Genomic DNA, 17826 nt, shown 5'->3' with positions numbered 1-17826 from the left:
CTTCACAATTTCTGCGACATACAAACTAGGGATTTGGGGTACTTCTATCACCCCCCTCCTCTAATGGGGCCTAAAAAATCCCTTCAAGTTGGGGGTAGAGGAGCATGGTTCCCTCATTATCCAACTTTGGACCCCAGAGTAAGGGCATGGACACCTACTCAAGCAGCCCCTCCACAGGGTTGGGGTTGGTGACTTGATAATTTAGTGGCAACCAATGCCTCCCCTCCTAGGGTCAATACAATACGTATAGTTGGGGAGGAACCCTTGTCCAATAATGTTGTGCCCCAATCCCCGCCTAACTCAATTATGCCCTCTCTCTCAGGCGACGGGTCAGAGAATATTGAGTTAGTGGATGGAGCTCAATCTCCCGGTCCACAGGGTGGGGTTGCCGGATGCGATGAGCCCCTGCATCATGCATCCCTGAAAGCCATTAGTTGGAATGTGGCAGGCTTAAACAGCAAGCTAGATGTCCCGGACTGGGTGGCGCTCATTGAACCCCACTCAGTCTGTGCATTCCAAGAGACGTGGTGTGTAGAACCAAGGCACCGAGTGGGCCATGCCTCCTTTTTTGTCCCGGCAGATATTCCAACATCGGGAAGAGGTCGCCCCTATGGAGGTCTCTTAGTTTGGGTAGATATTTCTTTGGGATGGAGGGTATACCATCATCCCCAAAAATCTCCAGACTTGATGCGCCTCACTGTAACATGCCCGAGGAGAGCCGAAAAACTGGAGATTATTAACATCTACACACGAGGGGCCTCTGGGAGAGCCTTATCACCAACGCTCTCGGACCTGGAGGTAGTCTTGGGTGAGTGTAGTAGCGATTCATTAATTATGGTCATGGGGGACTTTAATTGTACATTTGAGCCCTTGTTGCCCGATGAATCCCTGGACTTATATGATGAAGATTCAAGGAGAGGTGTCCCATCTCTTGATCTTCCAATCATAAACAGTTGGACCCCCAGAATCATCCAGCTAAATTCCCTCACACTGGAGCACGGCCTGAGAGCAGCCAATGGGAGGACACCCTCAGACTTAGCGGGGGCACACACATATAATAGGGTTGGCCATTCATCCCGGATTGATTATATCCTTTTAAATTTTTCTTTGTGGGCTCACATGAAGGATATGATAGTCCTACCTTCCCTGGATAGTGACCATAACGCTCTCTCCTTGACCCTATCATACTGGTGGAGGGAGATTCACCCAGCTTGTGGAAACCATGATACACTAGCGATAGGGCCATTGGGAGGGGTGGTCCCATCAAACTGCTTAAGACGCCTGAAATGGGACAAAGTGGCAATAGACGAAGAGAAACTGTCATGTATCAGAGCTGTTACTTCTACAGCCTGCGCCATTTTAGAAAGCGAGCCTGTCAGCCCAAATCGGATTACAGCGGTGTTCTGCGAGGTCTCGCTGTCAATTGGGGACCTATTCAAGGCTAAAGTAAAAAAGGGAAACACTAACCGCGATAAGCGGCAGGGCAAACACGGATGGTACTCGAAGGAGTGTCGTGCCAGGAAGAGAGCACTGATATTGGCTGTAAAAAGTGGAGATGCGACCTTAATAGCCACCAAACGAAAGAGCTACAAAGCGGAGCTTAAAATAGCAAGGAGAGACTGGGAAGACGAATTTTGGCAGGAACTCCGAATCGCCAGTGTGGGAAAAAACGCAAAAGGTTTCTGGGACTTATTACGCAAGAAAAACAGACCCCTAGACACAGTCATCACCTGCAATATAACTGAGGATCTATGGTACTCACATTTTTCGAAATTGTACACAGCAACTGCAGCTGAAGCGATGGATTTCGCATTACCACAGTTCTCTCGAGTTGAGGAGAGACCAGAGGAAAGTCTGTTTACCAAGAAAGAAGCGGAAGGTGCAATAAAATCTCTTGTCCCGCGCAAAGCGGCTGGCCCCGATGGACTCCCGGGCGATCTGCTTCGTGCAGACATAGGCGATTGGAGTACGTTAATTACATCTGTATTGAACGCTGCCATGGCAGGTGCTTCTCTGCCCGCCTCCTGGATGGCCGCAGAAGTGGTCCCACTGCACAAAAAAGGCTCAAGAGAAGACCCAGCTAACTACAGGCCGATCAGCCTGATAGACTGTTCGCAAAAAGTAGCAGGCAAGGTCCTCCTAACCAGAATACAGCAGTGGGCAGATGAAAACAGGATACTGTCGGATCTCCAGGCAGGGTTCCGAACTGGTACAGGAACAATTGAACAATCGTTAAGGCTACTTATGATTCACTGGAAGGTCGTCACGATTGGGAAGGGCACTTTATATCTTGCCTTTATCGACCTCCGGACGGCCTTCGATTTGGTCCCCAGGAACAACTTATGGAAGGTTCTTAGTGATCTTGGCCTGCCACCTTATCTGCTTCACTTGATCATGAAGTTTCACGAAAACAACTATGCCCAAATTCGCTGGGGTCCGAATGGACAAAAGACCCGAAGAATAGATGTGAATAGAGGAGTGCGGCAAGGGTGTGTTCTTGCCCCAACACTCTTTTCGCTCTATGTCAATGGGGTGGTGGACCACTTGTCAAGGATACCAGCAGATGCCCCTCGCCTGGCAGGTCGTTTAATTCCCACCCTGCTTTTTGCGGACGATACTTTGCTCCTGTCAAAATCGCCAATGGGCCTACAACAGCTTCTCTCTGGCTTTGACGATTTTTGTAAACAAAGAGGACTCTGTATAAACACAGACAAAACAAAGTATCTCATCTTGAATCCTCTGCAAAAACATGGCCCTCCACCAACATTGGGCTCCGTTGCACTGGACAGGACCAAGACCTTCGACTATCTGGGTATCCGGCTGGTGGATTCCATGAAATGGGACCAGCATCTGACCAAAATGTTGCTTAATCTGAAAAGAGTAACCGGGACCCTGCTGAAAGAGCAGAGAGCAGCCACAACCAAACCTATAGCTGCAGTTTTGGACATTTACTCGGCCAGAGGAGTAAGCGCCGCTTTGTACGGGGCGGAACTGTGGGGAATGTCGAACTTGAAAGATCTTACTCGAGCTGAGAACACCTTCTTGAGAAGCTTGATGTCCCTTGGCCCTTCTGTCCCCATCTTGCCCCTGCAACTGGACATGGGCTGTCGGGCGATTGAAGATCTAGCAAAGCTACGCCCATTGCTTCTGTGGGCCCGCATCTGGAGAGTCCCGGAGCTCTCAAGTTATGCGGATGGACTGCGGGAGATATTAAGATCGACAGGTTGGGCGAAAATAAAGTGGCTAACGGATATCAAAGCATTACTCACCAATCTGGGGCTGGAAGAAGCATGGTACCAACAGACAGCCCCGCCCAAATCAACGATAAAACAGCTTTATTGGAACTGGGTGGCAAACAGAAGGAATTCTTCTACCTCGATTTGTAAGTCGACTAGAAATTTTATGGAGTCCAAAGATGTCCCTATTAGAGAACTGTATTTGGACATTATCTCAGCCCCTTGGGAAAGATCTTTGTATTTCAAATTTAGAATTGGTCTTCTCCCCGTAATGGAATTTACTAGTCATTGGAAAATTCCCTACCAGACCGCTCCGTGGTGCCCCTTCTGCCCACAGCGCCATGAATCTGTCCCTCACTTTTTATTCGAGTGTCCTGCCTATAAAGTCCCACGGTCAAAATGGCTAAAACCCATGTGTCGCACACTGGGAACTAGACACAGTAATGTGGCACTAAGGATTCTTCTTTCAGACACTCGTACCTTTTATGCATGCGCCACCTCAAAGTATCTTGGGTGGGCATGGCGGATTCGGTCAAAAAGACTCAGACAAATTGTTTAATTATGCTTTTACTCTTATGGTCTGCTTCAAAACCATGCTTACTTTAGGTAATTTAATTATTCTTCCCCTAAATGATAACAGTAAAAATTGCAGTCTTAGATCATGCAAGGGGTTTTTTTACTAAGAAAAATATAAAACTTGTTTCTATCTTTAAATGCTTTGAAATGAATTTTACTTGTATGTATGCTTTTTAAGATATTTTATATGTTGAAATAAAGCCTTTTTTGACTTTGACTTTGACTTTGTATTCTCGATTGCTAAGTTTGTATTCAAGTTGCAGCTCCTCAAAAGACTTCATCTTGTCCTTCCGCCAAAGGTCCCCCACCCTACTAATACCAATGAGGTCCCATTTTTCGAAACCCTTGGTAGTCCACAAATTGCCTAACCTCTCGGCAGCGTAGAGTGGAGTCGCTCGAGTGAGAGTGTCCGACCAGCCCATAGCAGCATTAGCGTTGTACCAGACCCGCACCACAACCTTGGTGGGCCCCGTCAACGCTGCATCCGACCGTTTGGAGTAAAGCGCCCTGTTATAGTCCCCGCCCGGGAGCAACCATTTGTCCATAGCAAAAGCTGGGTTAGGAGCTGGGCCATACATCGCATGATTGACTGAGCTCAGTTGTGAGGCCTAGTAATATCGTCTGATATCAGGTAATGCTATACCGCCATCATACCAAGGCAGCGTAAGCTTAGCCAAGGCAATCCGGGGACGTCCGGCCCACAACAATTTTCTTTGGAGGCACTCGATCTCGTGGAAGTAGCTGGAAGGCACTAGATCCAGAGTGTTTTGAAGCGCATATAAAAATCTGGGAAAGGACATCATTTTAAATAAAGCTGCTCTGCTCACCAGGGACAGCGGCAGTCTGCTCCAGGCTTTCACGTCCGCTTTTAGGCGAAGAAGTAGGGGGAGCAAGTTGCGCTGATACCTGACTGCTGGATCACGCGAAACATATATACCTAAATACTTGAACCCGGTGGGCGAAATTTGTATTGGACAATTGCGCGGTACGTGAGCGAGTAGACACAAGACTTACCCCAGTTGATGACTAGTCCAGAGTTCCTCCCAAAGGAATTAAGGACGTTGAACAATACCCCCAGGGATTTCCGAGGGGAGGTGAGGTAAAGGAGAATGTCGTCCGCATAGAGTGAGATGCGATCTTCAAAACCGGGAGTCCATCTGATACCCCTGAGTGACGGCTCCCATCGCAACCAAGCGGCCAAGGGCTCCAAAGACAGGGCAAAAAAGCAGCGGAGACAGAGGGCACCCCTGTCGCGTACCCCTCCCTAGGACAAAGGGAGCCGACACTCGACCATTAACGACCACCTGGGCTAGGGGCTCTTCATAGGGTAGCCTGACCGATCCAATGAAAACCGGTCCGAAGCCGAACTTCACCAAAGCTGCCCATAGGTATGGCCATTCCATTGTGTCAAATGCCATAGTGGCATCCAAAGAAAACAAATTGGCCGGCTCACGTAGCGTCTCCGCCCTCGCCAGCATGGCGTAAATTCAACGCAGTGTTGCGGGACGGAATAAAGCCAGACTGGTCCGGGTGCACCAGATCTCCGATCACTTTAATCAGACGGTTAGCTAACATTTTTGCCAGAATTTTAGGCTCCACATTAAGAAGTGAAATAGGTCTATAGGAGGTACACAATTCACGGGGTTTACCCTCTTTATGTATCACCACGATAGACGCTAAACGATGGTCACGGGGAAGCGAACCCCTCTCCCTGGACTCCAAGAACATCGAGCGAAGATACGACGCCATTTTGTTCGGACACAACTTGTACAGCTCGATGGGTATGCCGTTCGGGCCCGTGGCTTTTCCAGAGCGGATGGAGCGAATAGCGAGCGCTACTTCATCGGTGGAGAAGTCCGCTTCCATTAGCTCCCTGTCAGATTCTGACAAGCAAGGCAAAGCGATATCCCTAAGCAAAAGATGGGAGTCCTCTTCCGGCCGGTCCGAGACCGGCGCATACACCGTTCGGAAGTGGCAAGCGAACTCCTCCACGATCTCCGACGGATCCGTCACACTTACACCATCCACTCGCTCAACCACCGGCACCACTCGACTCAGTCTCTCTCTCTTGTCCAGCCAAGCTATCAACTTCCCCGCCTTGTCGCCCACATCATACAAACGGCCCTGTTGCTCTCAACTCATGGTTTTCACAGCATTCGTAACCAGGGCTTTATAATCTGATTGCTTCAGCTGCAAAACATGCACCTTATCACGCGTGACCCCCAGACTCAAGATCCATCTCCAAAGCTACAATATCAGACTCCAGCTGCTCAACCTCTCCATTGTGGCGCTTCTTAGAGCTGGCGACCAGCGATAGCCTCTGACCCCGTATAACAGTTTTAAAGGCCTCCCAGAGGGACACAGACAAAGACACTGATCCCACATTTTCAACAAAGTAGTGATCAATGGCTTTGATCACCCCAGCCCTGGTCTCTGGATTGATTGGGGCGACCCGGCCCCCTGCGTCTAAGTGGAGATCTATATGGATCCATAGCGGGGAGTGATCCGAGATGCCTCTAGGCAAATGTCGGGCCTCTCTCACCGTTGTAGCCTGGGCTGCGGGCACAAGAATATAGTCAAGTCTAGCTAAGCTCCCATGGGCCCCGGAGTGGAAAGTGTATTGGGCCTGCCCTGGGTGAAGCATCCGCCAACAATCCACCATACCAAACGTTTTCAAGAAACCACCCAGGCAGGACTGCGACGGTGTAAGAGCCCTGGGAGAATGGCGATCCTCCAGGCCATTAACCACCGAGTTGAAGTCCCCTCCAACCACCAGAATCCCTACAGGAAGCCTCAACACCAGTTTCCCCAGGTCAACAAACGTGGTGGCCTGTAAACCCGGGGGGACATATATCGAGAAGATAGCGATCGCTCTCCCCTCCCACCTACCAACAATGGCCGCATATCTACCCCTATCATCCAATATCGTATCATCAATCTCCAATCAATCTCCAAGGGAAGGGAACTACGGATCATAACACCAGCCCCTCTGGAGCCAGAAGTGAATCCCAAGTGTGCCATCAACCGGTAGCCCCTCCGGTTCATTGCATGGAACGTGTTCCCCACCAAGTGTGTTTCTTGCAGTAATACAATGTCGGGGGAATGGCGTTTTACATATTGGAGTACAATTCCCCGCTTTATTTTGTCCCCCAAGCCGTTGACATTCCAACTCAAGATTCTCAGCCCCCTACCCCCATCCCGAAGAAAGTAGCAGGGTCCCCGAAACCCCATGAAGGAAACACGGATTTAGCCATACAACAGTACGTAGCCTCGAAAACAATGCAAACAGTAAAAAGGAACCCCCCTCCCCCAAAATACCCAGAACAACAACCCCTCACCCTGCACCCCTGCGATAAAACCAGAAAACCACCCCAATTTGCAGTGTGCCTGTCGCCCTACCCAAGAAAACTAGTCTACAAATAGAAAAGGAAACACCCCCGGAGGAGGAAAAGTCCCGAACTCCCAGCTGCCCCAGGGTTTGTCTTTAAGAGTGTCACTGACCCAAAAAAGGATAACAATCCACCACAGCACTGTACGATGGTAACACACGCCGGTGTCCCTACTCCTCCTGGTCCCGTTGGCTGCCTTCGGCGCCTCTGGAGTGTTCCGCATTGTCCCGTGGCACAGATAGTGTGTCCAACCAGTCACTGACCACCTCTGGCATATCAAAGAACAGCCCCCGCTCATTATGTTCGATGCGCAATCGGGCGGGGAAAAGCATAGCATACTTCATGCCCAGGTCTCTTAGTCTCCTCTTCACCCCAGAAAATCCCAATCTCTGTTCGAACACCGATGGAGTAAAGTCGGGGTAGAAGTTGATGGACGCATTCTCAAATTTGGTGGGGCCGCTAGTTCTCGAGGCCTGAAAATGGCGTCTCTGTCCCTATAGTTGAAGATCCTCGCAATTATGGGTCGCGGTGTAGCCCCCTGCTTGCGTCTACCGCCCGGAACTCTGTGGGCACGCTCCACCGCAAAAAAGTTACTCAGGCCCTTAGGGGCGAGGTGGTTGAGAATCAAGTCTTCAACGAGTAGGTCCGTCGATTGATCGGCTGAGGACTCCGGAACTCCGACGATGCAGACATTATTAAGCCTAGCGCGACTTTCGAAATCCTCAAGCCGGCGGGCAAATTGGTCACTCGAGGTCTAAAGAGTCCGGATCTCAGTCTCGAGATCGGAGACATCGGTGGTGAGACTGGCTGTTTTGACATCCAACGACTTGACTCTCTCATTAGTCTTGGCCAAGTCTGCCCTAATCAAGCCTACATCCACAGCCACCGTGTCAATCTTGGCCGCCAAGTTTTCATATTGTTGGCTCATCGATGACTGTATACTCGCAATGGCGCCCATCACGTCTCGAAGAGTTGGCTCCTCCGGCTCAGGGGGGCCACCACCAAGGTCCTCAGGGGTTTTGCCAGTCCCGCTAGGCGAGCCCTTGTTGCGCGCAAATCTGTCCATAATGGTGCTCTGAGTTATGCCACCGCGAGTGGTGTTCTTGAGGGACCGCTTGTCGCTATCAGACTTGCCCGCCATGGTGGGCTGCTCGCCCCTCAGAGACTTTTGGGACCTGGTGAAAATGGATCCCCACGAGGAAAAACAACGAGAAACCGAAGTGCAGGGCGCCGGTGAAGAGCAGTCAAGCGAGTGCGCCCACAGGCCAGCTTGATCAATATGCAGCCGCCTCCCGACCTTCTTAGCCAGGAAAAGCGAAACCGAAAGTAGACCCCGGGTAGTCGTCCCCTTCCATACGCCGTTGTTGTTCAACTACTTTCGGGGTGCTCCGGAAGCCCAAGTCCCGGGATGAGTCACGGTGTAGGCCTTCAGGCGTCAGGAAGGAGTAATTCGGGTGTCCGGCATCCGATTCGAAGTTTGAAAAAGGCCGTCCAGATCAGGTGAGTCACAGCTACAAGAACCCGTCGTCAAAAACAGGATTTGTGCCAGGATAGACGGTGGAGGCGGCGAGGGTTTCGGGAGCTCACAGCTCACGCGACCATCTTGGATGCGCGCTAAGCTCCTCCTTCCTTCTGGCCTTATTTGAGTACACTCCACACGTTTAGAATCAACCAAAAATGTGATCATGGTCTTCAGCAATATATGCAAAATTGTTAAATTGTGTTATCTTCAGCAAGCCTTGATAGCTATCTTCTTCTGATGGGAGGTACTTCCTGTCTACAGCTCCATCCCTCTATATGCCTCTGCCAAAAGGTGGGTATCGCGGTGGGTTATACTGCTGGCATACGATGTGATTAATGCAGAAGAAGGTAGCCTCCTTCAACTGCTAAGTAAAGGTACAAGAATTAGGGCCCCATTAGAATGGCGGGCAGATCGCCCCGCCGGCGGTAGCCACCGCCGGCCCGGCGGGGCCATCTGCCTGCCATCCTTCCAGCAAAGACCCCCGCCATATTACTATGGCTGGGGGGGTCCGCAGCGGACGTAAAGACCGTCCGCCGCTTTTCCGCCCGGTCTGTTAGACACCGCCAGCCATATTTGGATGTGGCCCTGAACAGGCATGCGGAGTCTACTTGCGGGGGCCTGTTGCGGGCCCCCAGGGACTCCAGGGGTGTGGGGGTGCACATGGGGGATACCTATGCTTCCCCCCTTCTGTTCCATGCACAACATGACAGGCACCGCGCAGTGCCTGCCATGTTGTGCATGGAAGTGCACGACATGCCTTCCTGGCATTGTGGCGGGCGGTGCTGAGTGCACCGCCTGCCACAATGTCAGGAATGCAGAATGCGCCCGCCTGTGTGGCAGGCGCATCCTAATGTATGCAACGGGACCCCCGAACCGATGGCGGGCGGTCCCATTCCACGGGAGTCCACCAGCCATCCTAATGACCCTCCTAGTGTTGTCAGACTTAGTGAGAAAAGGCCACAGCATTAAATATATTTGAGCAGGCTTTAAAATGCAAGCAAAGGCTATACTAAGAGACTAGTGACTGTAAAATTATCTAATGACCAAGACTTCCAAAGCCCACTTTGCTCATAGAACGTGTGAGGTGTGACAAGTATCAAACAATGTCTGCTCTTGGCCCACTCGAAAGACGAAGACATCTTATGCTCAGATTGGGGGCAGCCGTCATTTTTAACTGCCATGGTAGAGCCTAAACAAGGATAAGCGTTTTGCAACCTCTGCAAAGCTGGATGAATTTATTTGGTACATAATACTAAGATGTGTAGCGATTCATTCCTATAAGTTTGTGTATTTAGAGGGTTTTGTCTCTGTATAAGTATTGGATAATGACGAATTCCCACTGAGATTTTATTTGAGTAAACCGTAAACGGATGTGTCAATTCTCTGCTCATATTGTCAAAACAATGCACATGGTGAACGCTTTTTACAGTTTCTACAAGGAAACTGAATAACACTTTAATTAAAACGTAAATAGATAATGTAGGTTCGATTTTAGTCTACTTTGCTCATGACAATAGTGCTGACTAAATCTTTGGCTGTGAGGAAAATGAAGCAGGCACAGATTTGTATATGGATAGCACATGGTAATAGGATGCAAGTGACCGTGGAAGAGGTAAATGGATCCTATCTCCTTCCCTAATAGAACATCATGCCAGGTATCAGTTGAGGGGGCAGTGCTGTAGTTTCAAGGGCAGGAGCACACAGAAGCAAACACACAGATTATATATTCTTTACGTATTCTTGTGCATCAATGGCACCCAACATCTAAGTAGTGCCATCTAATCTGGGGTTGCTTTTAAACATGTTATTTGTGCAATAGCACATTTGTTGCAGAGTTCCTTAAGCTGATCTTTCCAACTAGAATAAAACTTGAATGTATATATTTTGAAGATGAGAGTGCTGAATGTAGTAGTCCTGTCATAGATTGCCTCGATTATTTATGAATCATATAAAAGTTGGAAATTTGCTCCGAAACATTGCTGTAATCCTATTGGAGAACATTTCTGAAGTTTTTCCCTCAAGCTTTTTGAGTCAGTTCTGGGTTGTTTCGGAGAGGGCAGACCCTATATTAAAACGTCTACCAACACATAGCCAGTAAATCCTGGGGGGGAAGGGGGAGGGGCATCCAATCTACTGAATTGAATTAAATTGAATAATGATATTCGATTTTTCAAGAAAATCATAAAAGCGCCCAATTTCACAGGTAGTAAAAAACACCTATCAGCAAGATACAAACCAAAACATTTCTACTGTACGTTCTAGCACTTTGACGTCTCTGTGACCACCACATGCATGCCTATAATGAACCAAGTATCACTGCGATATGCTGCGTTGGGCAGTGGCCTTTTGGCTTTGAGGCGTTCATCCATGGTTCTTGTTTGGTGCGTTGTGTAGTTCTTGTCATCACCTGTCTTACCTTTGCAGGATAGAAAGAGCTTCCTTGGTCTGCATTCTTCGGAGAAAGAGAGCCTGGACGTACACCGAGATATATCTCTCCAGCTGTTGATTCAGCACCAGGAACTCGGAATAGCCTTCCTCAAAAGGATTGTGTTCCCTGTGGCAAGAGAAGAGCAAACTGCTGTAACATGTGCACCATGGGACTTAATGCAAACAAGGAAACTGGACCCACCACCACCACCAAGATTGGTAGTAAAATAAGTTACAGACGCGAATTGGAGTAAACTGCGTGCCTTAAACCCCTGGGCCTGGTGGCACTGCAGCTGCTGGTATATTGATAGGTACACCCCCAAACAAATGCATGTATCTAAGGGAAAAACATGCATCATCAAAACATACCACATTAGAAACAAAATGACCTAGCAATGTTTTCAAAAATGTGCCCACGTGATTAGGGGCACAAAAAACAACAGCTAGAGGTTGACCTAGGTATTAACTAGGATTATATGCACCCTGCCGAAAAAAAGATATATTTGAAGTGAAGTCATAGCTACGATTGTCAGTTGAAAAACCACTGAAATTCACCGGTTATGGTTCTTATCTATGCAGACCATAACTCATATTCCCACCATGTACTGCTCAAGACCTCACACTAGACATTACTAATGACATCATCGGTGACATCACTGATGACCTCTCGTTTGACACATGTTAGCAACTTGCAGGGAACTTTTTATTATAAAACAGGAGATATCCACTTTGCTTTCTAAAATTTTTCAATATGAGCGAGAGATAACCACCGCCGAAATCGTAATTGGGGCAAGTGTTGACACACGGCCACCGCACATAAGGGGCTTGATATATGTGGCTATGGCTGTATTTAGAATTTGTCTTGCATCAGCTTGGCTTGATGTATATCCGCCTACATTCCAACAGTGGCAAACACGCTTATTGGCGATTTATAGCTTGGAAACTGCAATATATAAGCGAAAGGGTCGAAACAGGAATAAGTTAGGACTTGAAATTTGGAATCCCTTAGCACAATGGATTGAACATACGGGTTAAATAAGGATGAATAGGATGTAACTATTATTTCCTTAGATCTGTGCAAACCATATTTTTGTATAAATTGTGTCCTCATTCTGACCTATGCTTATAATTATGTTTATGTTTATAAATTCATTTAATTCTCATGCCTGTGCTAGGGTGGGGCGGGGGTGGGGGGATGGGCTGTTGGATTAATGTAAAACATCAATAAAGACTGTTTAAAAAAAACGAGTGACAGATAGCATCATTTATGACAACACTGACGAGATCACATATGATATCGATAACATCACTGATGTGAATGCTAACATCAACAAATATAGGTTTAAGACCTTCAACAAAAACATTTCATATGATTTTTTTTTAAAACTATATCTTGAGAGCTTGTATTCGGCCACACGATCCAAGTAAAATGGCGCATAAAAAAATCGGTTGTTAAAATAGACAATTAGTCTACGTTAATGGAATAGAATGACATCCATCATTTCACGAGGATAATTTGGGAAAAGTCGAACATTTACAAATAGGTTTTCCTGATGGCAAGAGTCAGATTAGGTTTAAGTCATAGTTGGTACTCTAATGACATCTTTTTTAACCCTTTCGATGCTGATGACGAGCTCAGCTCGTCATCACCCACGGGTGTCGTGTGCTGATGACGAGCTGAGCTCGTCATGGTGCCACTAAAATGGCATTTTCCAGCACAGGGGGGGGGGGGGGGGGGGGGAACGCCCAGCAGCCATTTAATGCAAATGTCTCAAAAACTGAATTGCACCAAACCACAAAAGTGCAAGCCGAAACATTCGAAAATTAGTCTTTGATAAACACACACTGCCGTGGAAGGATCAGCATGAAACATGACATGGCGAAACCGATGCCAAGTATAATGCCAGTTCGACCAACGATCCCCAAGTTATTAGAAAGCCAGAAAATTCCTTTTAAATGTAAAATAAACTCAACAACATAACCCATTATGGCTGACTGTACAATATATATTTCATTCAATATTAAGGTAATTCTCTCGCAACAATACCAGGCTACTCCAAGGTTGTAGAGATTGCAGTAAATCATTTTATTTCCCCAAATCATCACAGCTTGGAGCCTTGACGCGTTTCGATACATTTGGAAGAGGGGGGCCGGCAAACACCGCAGGAAGCCCCATCCACGCGTGAGTGGTTTTATACCGGACGTTTTGCATTTCTCGTATTTCATTATATAATGAAATGTTATGAACAAACACAATGCAGTAATAAAAGATCAATAATCGTATATAGACTCTGCTTGACAACAATGTACATTGTTCGAGTTTATTGAAATTATGGTATTCAATTCAGGGAACAAAACATAACATGTTCTTTAGTTTTCTGGTCAACTTCACAGAGGCCGTATATATAGTTATATCTTGAGTTACAGCCAAACTAATACAAAAGTGGAAGCTAACACAAATGAACGTTTAAATCCCCACTCCTCTATTTGGGTGTAAGTAGAATGGCCCAATTACCAACTACTACTACTACTACACTACATTCATTTCATTTGGCTGGTGTCCAGGCACTGAAAACATGCATTCATTGTGATCTAAGTCAATGATATTCATTTTATTAACCTTAGAAGGATAAAAGGTTCAATGAATCTGTTATGAGTCAAAACCTGAGGCCGTCATGCACACACACACGTCTACAACAAGTAAATTAGTCCGTTGCTTTCGCACCAATAATATTCACTACTATAATTCCAGGCCTTCCCTGTCACGACCCTTACTCTTGTACATTTTTTTTTAATTTAATTTGTCCTTGAAGATCGCATTATTGGCTCCTGGCCGCTTCCAATCGTTGCTATATGGTTGAGAGGTTCGCACTGTGTATGTAAATAGTTGTTTAAAATGTCTGAATTTAGATTTATTCAGGTTACAGACATTTTCGTCAGAAGCAGGTGTTGTCTGACGGCTTAATTCACATACCTTTTTTCTTTCCCTTTTTCTTGTTCCTGCTTTCTGTATCGATTTTTCTACAGAGTGGGGCCTCAAAGACACACACTGGTGCCCGGTAAGGTGAGGTATTGTCCTCATGGTGCATTGGTAAGTTTACCACTGCTGTTGAAAATCATTTTACTTTGGCACATTTAGAAGAGATGCAGTGTGTTATTATTATATTTTTCTATCTTTTTCCCTCTCTAAACTCTTTTGCAGATGTAAGACACATCATGTCGATATGGAGGATTTGAAAAGATTATTCATTATGTGAATTCAACAAAAATGTGTGTATCGGTGTACTAAATTGGTGACAGTAATTATGCTTCTTTTTGAAGCATCAAGGTCCTGAAGAAAGCTAGGGAGTTTTTCACCCCCAAAAAGCTGAAACATGTCGAATATTAGAGTAGTGGCATATCTCAACTACTCTTAGTTTACCTTTTGCACTGTTTTTAGACATAAAGACATCTTTGAGACAACTTATTTTTGATTTAGTACTATCGGTGTCTCTGATGCCTATTCTTTTTAAACCACTTTCTATTCTTTATACTGCACTAAATCTTACCCTCTCTTGCTATTTTCATGGAAAAAACTCTACAACGAGGGTACAACTGTACACTTTTGCCAATCCTCCTCTTGGCTAGAGGTATGGTGAAGTATAGTTTGTTGATAGCCCAGATGATGACACTGGACACGCTAAGTGTAATGATGGGACACCACTGATCTGTGACAGAGTTTTTTCCTGTTTCTTTTCTTTTCTATCTGAGGCTACTCTCTCTGCATCTCAAAAAAATTGCGAAATTCCCTTTTTCTGTTGATCTTCAGTGCTACAATTTGAGTACTTGTGATCTGGTTTGCTCATATATAGATGAAAATTCCTCTGTGGATAGACTTTAGTACTCCTTTTTTTGTATAACGACACTTACTCTGCCATGACAGAATAAGAACAGTGAAGAGGAAGGCGGGTGGGGGGGGGGTGGATAAGTGTGAAACACAAAAAACAACAGTCTTGTATGCATAGCACATACAATTGAAATAACTGTTTAGGAATCTTTTGATCCTGTTTCATTTGAGGAAGAACTGGGGTGCTTCTGTCGGGTGCCTTACCTTCTCTCAATGTCCAGCAAGACATCCGTATCCACAGTTTGTGCCAAAGTGTCGATCATCTGATGGAGCTTCTCTTTGATAACAGTGGATAAAGTGGATCCTTCTTCTTCCGGGTCTTCGGGGTCATACAGGTTGGCTAGAAGCAAATGATTAAAATAGATATATCAAAGTTATTTTAATGCATATACTTTGCAAGCTACACTTAATGTACCTGCATGGTGAATGGAACACTGAAGCTAAAAACTGCTTCCTCATGTCTTTTGGAATTGTGTTTATTAGGCCCACAAGGACAATCAAAGAGCTATTTTATAAAAATTTTGTGGAACCACAGATACAACAGATTTGGTATTTTTGTTCATGACATCGACATGCAGACTAATAACCCCTGAACCCAACACTGGCCTATGGCCAACTGTGCCAGAGGTCAAGAAGGAGTGGAACAGTTACTAACAGGGTGTATGAAGCAGGGAAGGCTGTTGCGATTGTGAGAGGGTTCATTTAAGGGGAATCAACTTTAACATTAGAAGAGATTTGCTTTACCATAAAAAGAAAGCAAAAAGTGGCAGGGAAATTAGCTGTAAGAAGCTGCGATACTGTTTAAAAGTTAAGCAAGGATAGTGGAACTGACTTCGAGGTTCCCACTCACCAAGGTACGAATTTTGTACTGCTTACATAATTCGTGGAAGTAATTGGTTCGGTAGTTACTGAAAGAATAAATTGTATCCAGGTCTAGTTACATAATTGTTCCAACGGATATGTTCTTACAATGACAAAAAATATTGTCTTTTCTTTTCTCTCTTGGGGGTATGCGATGTACTGTTGTATTAACTGTATTACATGTATTGATTTAACAACATTTTTTTACAAGTGTATAGGAATAATAGATAGATAGCTATTGCGATTGCTTTTATGATATTTTTGTGATATGTGAACTTGCTTTTTAAAAATAAAATATATTTTGGTGATAAAAAAACCTTTGGATTTTAAGATTTATCTTTAGTTCTATTACATGGGCTGTTCAGTTTTATTTATTGGAATTTGTGACTCTAATGTAAGTTGAGCTTTTTTGTACTGTTTGGGGAATAACCAAAGTCTAGATGCGTGGAGGCTCTGGTGTAAAGGGCTATGTCAACGGTTTGTAAGAGGGAACAGTCACAATGAATTATTCACACTAAACATACATAGCAAAAGGATCTCTTTATACATTGAGGGAAGGAAGAAGGGGAAGAGGATATGCATTCTCTGCTCCAGAATATCCAGGCATAGTAATGCTCACTATGACACCTATGCAGACGAATACTGTAACCAATCCTCCACCTGTCTTGTATTTATCCACAGTTTTAATTTGTTGTGGTATGGTGTCTGCTGAACAGTCCTTGTCAGAGGTAAGAGCTTCACTTCCAATACTGATCGGCTTGGCAGAGCTACCAAGATAAGGAGTCCTTACCACACATTGTCACTGGAAGGTGGGAAAGGTCAGTGACATTTCTCCTTTTTCATAGCTTTATCTTTGGAAGACACACACTGATCTGTATACAGTTATATATTTAGTATAATTGACAGTTTCCAAATAGGGGTTATATGTTTATGTGACCCATGCTGTCACACTGCAGGACCATCAGCTCACCAAATTGTTTTATGGCACTTCAAAAGCTAAACAAAACTCTAAATGCTTATTTTTTTAAAAGCAGCAATCATTCATGTGATTTTTGGAGAAACTAGGCAACTTTTACTGAAAGACAAAATCGAAAGACATTAAGAATATCTGTTTTGCATTTGGTAAGATTTATATTCGAAGATGTCATATTTTGTCATCCAGAAATAAATTACAGTGGTTGTTGGGCTTGGCCCTTTTTGGCAAGTTCACCCCTAAAGTTTTTGCCTTTTTCTGTGACCAGGTGTGGGTGATTTTAGGCCTCTGGGCAATTTACACTGTGGTCCAGTGTAAAGTGCATGCACTCTCTGTACAATTGGTCAGATTAGCCTGCCCTCCCATAGGAATGCATTGGGGATTCCCTGATCAGTGTGTGTCAGTGGTAATTCATGGCATGGGAGGAGCAGCATGGTCAAACTTAGTATGCATGGAATTGTGAGAATAAATGCTGCACAATGGTGAACGCAGATTTATTGTGACTATTGGGAAATGCCACTTTTAGAAGTTGGCTTTTCTGTGTGCTATGTGTCTGCCTGCCTGATGTGAATTGCATGTCTGGCTTGTGAGTGGCAGTGGCTGAGAGGTGTGTGTGGCTCCAGGAGAGGCAGGGTGAGTCAGCGCTGTGCTGAATAGGACATCTGGGCTGGGAGTAGTGGGAGGAGTAATCCCCTGACTCAGAATAGGAGTATGCCTGCCCTGTACAATGCTGGCTCCGCCCCCTGTGTGGTGTCTGATCACCTAGCCCCCACCAGACAAAGGATAAGAGAAGCTTGCAAAACAAAGTGCTCTAAATCCCCCCTGAACCAATTGCATCTCGTTCCCCCATGCCCTGCACTACTGACAAAGGATTGTGTGGTATAAGTAGAGGGGCAGTGACCCCATGAAAGAGTTCAGTTCTCTTCCCTGATGCTGTGTTGTTCCTAACTTGGGGG

At 45.8% G+C, this 17826-nt stretch overlaps 1 protein-coding gene across 1 annotated transcript in view; it reads right to left on the bottom strand.

Annotated features, from left to right (window-relative positions):
* The window catches only part of LOC147707531 (dynein axonemal heavy chain 5-like), a 1425553-nt gene that overhangs the window by 1202718 nt on the left and 205009 nt on the right, over positions 1–17826 (bottom strand). The window contains exons 10-11 of the mRNA XM_086925656.1: positions 15241–15376; positions 11140–11277 (exon numbers count right to left, since the gene is read on the bottom strand). Of these exons, the coding sequence (XP_086781782.1) occupies positions 11140–11277; positions 15241–15376 (274 nt within the window). The remainder of the gene's footprint in view (positions 1–11139; positions 11278–15240; positions 15377–17826) is intronic.

This window comes from Lissotriton vulgaris, chromosome 6 (assembly GCF_964263255.1).
Source record: "Lissotriton vulgaris chromosome 6, aLisVul1.2, whole genome shotgun sequence".
Classification (NCBI taxonomy): domain Eukaryota; kingdom Metazoa; phylum Chordata; class Amphibia; order Caudata; family Salamandridae; genus Lissotriton; species Lissotriton vulgaris.
Note: the sequence above shows the minus strand (reverse complement) of the source record. Positions and strands in the feature narration are given on the sequence as shown.